Source organism: Nicotiana attenuata, chromosome 6 (genome assembly GCF_001879085.1).
Source record: "Nicotiana attenuata strain UT chromosome 6, NIATTr2, whole genome shotgun sequence".
NCBI classification, from domain to species: domain Eukaryota; kingdom Viridiplantae; phylum Streptophyta; class Magnoliopsida; order Solanales; family Solanaceae; genus Nicotiana; species Nicotiana attenuata.
Genome location: NC_031994.1, coordinates 63,885,264 through 63,893,208, shown reverse-complemented (window position 1 = coordinate 63,893,208; position 7,945 = coordinate 63,885,264). Strand labels below are relative to the sequence as shown.

General features: G+C 38.1%; 2 protein-coding genes across 2 annotated transcripts; one reads left to right on the top strand and one right to left on the bottom strand.

Annotated features, from left to right (window-relative positions):
- On the bottom strand, positions 3,658-4,833 carry LOC109227901 (pentatricopeptide repeat-containing protein At3g13150-like). Its single transcript, XM_019393094.1, has one exon. The coding sequence runs from the start codon at positions 4,831-4,833 to the stop codon at positions 3,658-3,660; it is 1,176 nt and encodes a 391-aa protein (XP_019248639.1).
- Positions 5,785-7,347, top strand: LOC109228289 (protein C2-DOMAIN ABA-RELATED 7-like). The gene is made up of 3 exons (XM_019393444.1): positions 5,785-5,912; positions 6,294-6,389; positions 6,858-7,347. Exons 1-3 carry the CDS (start codon positions 5,805-5,807, stop codon positions 7,155-7,157), a joined length of 504 nt encoding a protein of 167 aa, XP_019248989.1. The 5' UTR covers positions 5,785-5,804; the 3' UTR covers positions 7,158-7,347.

Here is a 7,945-nt window from a genome sequence, read left to right as displayed (position 1 = left end):
AGAAATAAGTTCTCCACTACCCCTAAATCACTAAGAACAGATAATGGAGGAGAGTTTTTTAACAAGGAGTTGACAGCCCTATTGCAGTCTGAAGGGATAGTTCATCAAAGCTCCTGTCCCTACACTCCTCAACAAAATGGAGTTGTTGAACGAAGGCATAGGTACATTTTGGACATTGCTCGAGCCTTGAGATTCCAAGCTGGATTGCCTTTAAAATTCTGGGGTGAGTGTGTTTTAACAGCTGTTTATTTGATCAACAGAGTTCCTTCCAGAATTTTGCCTGGTAAATCACCTTTTGAGCTGGTATTTCACAAAAATGTCACCCTAGATCATCTCAGGGTGTTTGGTTGCCTGGCCTATGCTACAAACCTTAAAAGACAACACAAATTCTCACCTAGAGCAGTACCAGCTATATTCTTAGGGTACTCATTGGTGCAAAAGGGTTACAAACTCTATGACTTGCACAATAACTGTCCTTTTGTGAGTAGGGATATTGTCTTCAAGGAAGATGTATTTCCTTTTCTCCAACACATGAACAATTCCATGAAGGATCAACACTTTCCTATTATGACTCCATCCTATGATTCTGACTCTGATGATCTTGTATTGACTTTACCTCAGCATTCCATCACATCACAAGATACTTTATCATCTGATTTGGGACACCAAGATGATTCTCTTGCTATTACTGAAGATCTTCAAGGCAGTTCTATAAGTCCAGATGACCTCCCATTTCCAGATGATCTTCCAAGCAGTCCTGCCCATCATACTACTGCAGCTCCACTTCCTGAGGTTCTTCCTTCATCTGTTGCTGGTGACTTACCAGCTGCTGGAATCAGGAAATCCACTAGGCCTTCTAGGCCTCCTATATGGATGAATGACTATGTGGTTGGCCAAAATGCTGGAAAACCTTGCAATTATCCTATTGCTAATTCTATTAGTTATCAAGCATTGAAGCATGCCTACAGTCAATGTCTTGCAGCTTATTCAGCAGAGGTTGAACCTAGTTCATTCTCAGAAGCAGCTAAGGATCCTAAATGGGTGTCAGCAATGCATCAAGAGCTTCAAGCCTTGGAAGACAATGACACTTGGAGCATAGTTCCTTTACCTCCTGGGAAGAAACCCATTGGATGCAAATGGGTGTTTAAGATCAAACATAAAGCTAATAGAGAAGTTGAAAGGTATAAGGCCCGGCTTGTGACTAAGGGGTACACACAACAAGAGGGGCAGGACTATACAGATACTTTTTCCCCTGTAGCAAAAATGGTCACAGTCAGGACCATCATTGCCCTAGCTGCTCATCATGGTTGGTTTATCTACCAAATGGATGTTCATAATGCCTTCCTTCAGGGTGATCTCCTGGAAGAAGTGTACATGACCATTCCTCCTGGTTTTTCTCATCACACTGCAAGGCAGGGGGAATATCCATCATCTTCTGTTTGTAGATTTCACAAGTCCTTATATGGACTCAAACAGGCTTCCAGGCAGTGGAATCTTAAGCTCACAGATGCCTTGCATACAATGGGGTTCACACAAAGTCACTATGATTACTCTCTTTTCAGTAAAAGAGAAGGTTGTAATCAAGTACTAGTTCTCATCTATGTAGATGACTTGTTAGTCACTAGTAATGATGTTAAGTTGATTAACAAAACTAGAGCAGATTTGCAGAAATCCTTCAAGATGAAGGACCTGGGGGAGCTGAAGTTTTTTCTTGGGATTGAATTTGCAAGATCCTCTAAAGGGATATATATGAGCCAAAGAAAATATGCTTTAGAGTTGATAGCTGAACTTGGCCTAGCAGGATCAAAACCAGCTAGTACTCCTCTAGAAGTCAATCAGAAGTTAACTACTGTGGAGTTTGACAAAGCAACAACACCTGCTGNTAGTTTAAAGGACGTTGTTGGTCGAGACTAGTTGTACCTGACAATGACTCGACCAGATATCTCTTATGCTGTACAAACACTTAGTCAATTCATGCATGCTCCTAAACAATCACATCTAGATGATGCCACCAGAGTGGTAAGGTATATTAAGACTGCTCCAGGTCAAGGTCCATTGCTACCAGCAGAAGGAGATGGACAACTATTAGCATATTGTGATGCAGATTGGGGTGCATGCTTGCATACAAGAAGGTCTGTTACAGGTTATCTAGTATTTTATGGTGATGCCTTGATTTCTTGGAAGTCGAAGAAACAAGAAACAGTTGCAAGAAGCTCAGCAGAAGCAGAATTTCGAAGCATGGCTTCAGCAGCAGCAGAGATAGTGTGGCTGACCGGCTTGTTCAATGAACTGGGCTTTGAGATTCAGAGGCCAGTCACCTTGATGTGTGATAGTAAGGCAGCAATACAAATTGCAGCCAATCCTATATTCCATGAGCGTACAAAGCACATAGACATCGATTGTCATTTTATTAGGGAAAAGGTGAAAGCTGGATCTATCAAAACAGTGCATGTCAACACTAAGGAGCAGATTGCAGACATTTTAACGAAAGGGCTTGGCAGAACTCAACATGATTATCTACTTGGCAAGCTAGGAGTGAAGAATCTGTTTCTCCCCTCTAGCTTGAGGGGGAGTATTGAACCAACATAGATAATACATTAGTTTAGGGGTTAAAGTGTAAAAATAGAAACTTGTAATTTAATCTCAAATTAGTCGGTGAGTTAGTTATCACTGTATATATAGGTTAGCTTCTTCTTTTAGAAGAGATGGATTCATTCTTCTTCACAGTTATATGAAAATGGCTCCACTTTGAGCTCATCTCTCTCTTCTTCATTTGTTCTTCTAGAACCATCCAATTACTTGCATGCACTCTTACTCTTGTTAGTTAAGAGCTCATTAGAACTTCCGTTCTCCTGCAAAATGTCATTTACCAGACAAACTTACATTGCGACAAAACAATTTAGGTAAAGAATTGCTGTTTTCCCTAATTACATGCTAATGTCATTAACCACGAGCTCTTTCGCTTTTTTGAATGGGTTGATCAACCACCTGTAGCACTGCCGTGGAATATAAATTTGTCTCAAATCAGTAGACTTCTTGTTACCCATAAGTTGATCATGAAGTTGCTTAAAGAAATATGCATCACAGAAACAGGAGATTCCACCATTTGGTAAAGTCCGCCGCTATGTTTACAGTTAACTCCAATTATCAATGATATCAAGAAGTGAAACATATTGGGAAAAAATACTCCTACAAAATGTGATACTGAGCAAAAAAGTTTAGCTAAAGATAAGCTTTCCTTTGGGAATTAAGGTAAAACACAATTCAAAAATGCCTGTATTCTGACGTTGCACATGAAATTCTACAAGTAAACAACAGAAGAACCCTTTGGCAAGAGTAAAATCTTTCTTGTTTAATTAGTTGGCAATTGGAAGTTTGGAAACTGGAAGCACCAATTAATGCGAGCGGTATCTCATCATTGAAACAAACTCCTTATATCCTGCTGTCAAAATCAATGAGAGAAAAGGGATAAACCTTTGACAGAGATGCAATATCATTAGGCATCTTTCCCCTTCTGTTAAGCATATAATGGTTGCAGCTGATCTTCCCTGACTCCACAAGATGTTCTAATTCTTTCACAAGGATCATCGAAACAGAAAACTTGTTATATCATAATCCCAATCAGTGGAGACGAACTGTCAAAGAGATGTGATATTACTAGGCATCATTTGGCACTGCTAGCTTATAATGGAATGAGCAGTTCTTTCCCATCTTCACAAGCTCTTTTGCTTCTTCGATCATGGAGTGAGCAACCATCATATCAACAACCCGTTGTATTATACTAGTATAAACAGTATGTTTCAAAACAATACACTCCTTGCACAACTTATAAGCAAAATCAGGATCATCCTTATCACACGCCAGAGGAATAAGTAACACGAATGTCACAAGATCAGGAAGACAACCATTTTTCTCCAACTTTGCATACCAACTTTTAGCCAATTCCAAATCACCATCCTTTGCCCGAGCTGAAATCATCGCGTTATGACTATGAGTATCAGGGTTTACTCCCCTTTTCTTCATCTCCTCAAACAATTCCTCAGCCTCTACAACCTGACTGTTCTCTACCAATGAGCGCAATCGCGAGTTATAACTCCTAACATTCGGAATAACATTCTTCTTTTCCATCAAAGTCCACATTTTTTCAGCTTCAGAAAACTTATTATTCTTGTAAAACGCATCTAGCAACGTATTGAAAGTAATAACATCAGGGTCAATTCCATTTTTTCCCATCTCTTCTATCAGCAGAACTGCGGAATGCGGTGAACCCATCTCACAGAAGGCCTTGATCACCGTATTATACGAAACGACATCTGGCTCAATAGCTAATTTTCCAGGAAATTCCCTGAAAATCTCACTAATTTTATCATATTTCTTCGAATTAACACAAGCTCCCAGTAGAGCATTGAATGACATGACGGTACGCTCACAGCTTAATTCGGGCATTTCGTCGAACAGCTTCTGAGCATGCTCGAACATACCAGCTTTGCCATACAAGGAAATGAATCGTACAACGAAACGCTCAGTTTTTATTTCTGGGTAAACTTTTTGGTGTTCGAAGATATCTTCGATAGCTGAGAACTGTTCAGACTGGATGAGCCGGCGTACGAAAGATGCATATTTTTGATAACTGCGGCGGAATTTAGGATTCTTTGAGTCTTGCTTGAATTTACGAATCAGCGACTGAAATGTCTGTTCTTTAGAGGATTCGGGTTTACTGATGGCTTTGACGGGTTGAGGAACTTTGGATTTGACATCGGCGATGGCAGTAAGGACCTGGGGTTTGGCGGTCTTGGTGAATACATCATGGAGACGGCGGTAGAGAGAAGCCATTTTTTGCGAGGTTATAATATTAAATCTGTCATTTTACGCGACTTCAGCTACATGTTTTATACCGTTTTATCTAACGGGCCATAATACCAAGTAGGTCATGACTCGATTCTTTTCTATTTGTCTTTTAAATTAAAACTCATTCGACAATAAATTAGACGACAACTTCTTTTTTTTCCTCCCCTTTGATTCCCTTTTGACCTCTTCCTTTTTGTTAAAGCTAATATTGCTATTTTGGTAATTCGAACCCTTGGAATTATACATGGGGTACCGACTATCTGGACAACCTCGTTTGTCAATTAGACTATAACTTAACCTAGTTTCTTTTATAAAAAAATTAGCATAAGGAATAGTAAAAGGAGAAAGAGAGAGACGATTATCAACTCGATTATGTACATAAACTTCCACCTTGTTTAACCTAGTTTCTTTTATAAAAAAATTAGCATAAGGAATAGTAAAAGGAGAAAGAGAGAGACGATTATCAACTCGAGTATATACATAAACTTCCACCTTGTTTAACCTAGTTATGTAACGCTGTTTCAATGCTGCACCACGGTTAGGTCCACGGGGCCCTGGAGACGCGGCCGGTTTGTAATGCCTCCAGTGGCCCTGCGGGGGCTCGAACTGGCGACCCGAAGAACTTTGTTCTCAGGCCTTTACCAGTTGAGCTACCCCTCAAGGTTGACTTGGGACATTCTTCGTTGTCATTTTTCAAGTTTAATTCTATGAATTGATGTACAACGTTATGAAAATAGCCTCATAGTACTTAAAAAAGGTGTTGATATTTTTTAGACACATTTAAAAAGAAAAATATAGCAAATATATTAGGAGGCTCACCTTAATTATCTAAGTCCTAAGGAGCTCATTTGCACACTCTTCTTCCTGTTTTTAAGCACACTATTTATTTTTTGAGTTTCTATACATATTTGACCTCAACGTAAGACAAAGAAAAAAAAAAAAAGAAAGAGAGAAAGATGAATACACTGGGTGTTTTGAAAATCAGAGTACGCAGAGGGATTAATCTTGCAGTGAGAGATGCTTTTGGTAGTGATCCTTATGTTGTCATCACCATGGGCGGCCAGGCATGTTCTTTCTCTCTCTAAATATTATAGTTTCTTTTTCTATCGATCAATGTTTTTGCATGGTTTTCATGAATCTGTTATTGAAATTATGTTATTTCTGGAATTATGGTGGCTATTTTTTGAATTATTTTTCATTTGTTTCATATCCACAAACAAAGACCGAATCTTCGTTAGATTTGCTACACACATATCCCAAATTAAGAGGAGTGATATATGCTTTTAATTGTTGTCTTCATGAGGTTTAATTTGAGAGTTTATCTTTTTAGCATTCGGCTTGTCACATGAATGTGAGAAGACCATATTTTCTAATTTATGCTATTTTCTAGTATAGGAGTGTGACGTATCCTTGCTTCTGATATTTTTCCCAATTGTATTCTATAGAAAGTGAAGACTCGAGTTATTAAAGAGAATATCAATCCTGTATGGAATGAGGAGTTGAGCCTTGCACTCTACGATCCCAGCCTTCCTATTACTTTAGTAAGTATCCTCCTCAATTCAGCTGAATTTATATATAAAAAGTTGAGGCTTATACAATATAGATTTGACGATGAACTTCACGTACGTACTTGGCTAAAAAAAAAAAAAGGTCATCAATCTTGTACATGAGGGTCGGGTTGCGGGCAAAGCGGATCCAGAATTTGAAGGTTGCAGGTGCACTTTTGGATCCAACCAAAATCTGTTTTGTATATATAATATAATCACTACTCGTATATCACTATTTTCTAAAACCATATACATGTATTTTTGCCGAATTTTACGGGTGCCAGTGACCCCTCTTTGTATAATATAGGTCCGCCTCTGGCTGCGGGCTTAAAACAAGAAACAAATAATGTATCTCGTTATTAATAGTTTAAACTTATGGATGGGATGATTATACAATTCAACAAGAACTTGACTCAAATGAATAGCTTACATGGGTTGCCTGATTATTCTTTTTTTTTGTAGACGGTGTATGACAAAGATACGTTCACTGCAGATGACAAAATGGGAGATGCCAAGATAGATATAAAACCCTATATTGATGCAATAAACATGGGATTAGAAGGACTCCCAGATGGTGTCAAGGTGGATAGGGTTCAGCCAAACAGGGATAATTGCCTCTCTGATGAAAGTTGCATAGTATGGGAGAATGGCAAGATGACACAGAACATGATTCTTAGATTGCAACATGTAGAATGCGGGGAAATCGAGATTCAAATTGAATTGATTAATGCTCAAGGTCGTAGAGGTGGTCTTTACATCTAAAAAACACACTTTTGTTTAGTTTTAATATACGTAAATTATCAATTGTGACACAAATTTACATAACTATATTCGTTACTGTTGTAACTTGTAAGTGTCAGAATATACTATAAGCCATACGCGTCCTGCCGCGGTCCTACCGCGGTTACGCCAGGACCGCGGCAGAGTGGCCTTCAGAATCTGCAGCAGTGTTCTGAAGACCAATTATTTATTTACTTGTTTAAATTCCATAAAGTTTTCTTTTAAATAGATCATGTATTGGTTTGTGTGTCCATTGCTTACATAGTAGATGATTTAGTGTATAGAGTTTAGCTTATACACGGAAGATTAAATCATCGGTTCTTGTAAGACATAAAAGTTAATGTTCACAATCTAATGATGGAATTGAACAAATCATCTGAATGGTTGTAGTACAAGATTAAATGTAATTTATCTTGATTATGGGAATAGATCTAATTCCAACTTCTTGTGCTAATACATTTTGTATGTATTGAACGGATCAAGTAGAGATAAGTATTTTATACTGACTTTATAAAATAATTTCTCTAGTCCATTTAATGTACTTATACTCTTAATCCTGATATAATTATTATTAGCTGTGTATATCACTTGTTGTTTTGATTTATTAAAAGGCGAGATTCTTTCGTGAGTCAATAAGCCTGGTAAATTGGATAACAATGATATACATTGGCGAAGTAATAATTAGTTGATGGAATCCATGTCTCGGTTTTGAGATTGATGATACTCCTTTATGAAAGCTTATAAGTTTTTATGTGTAAACCTGGCCGGTG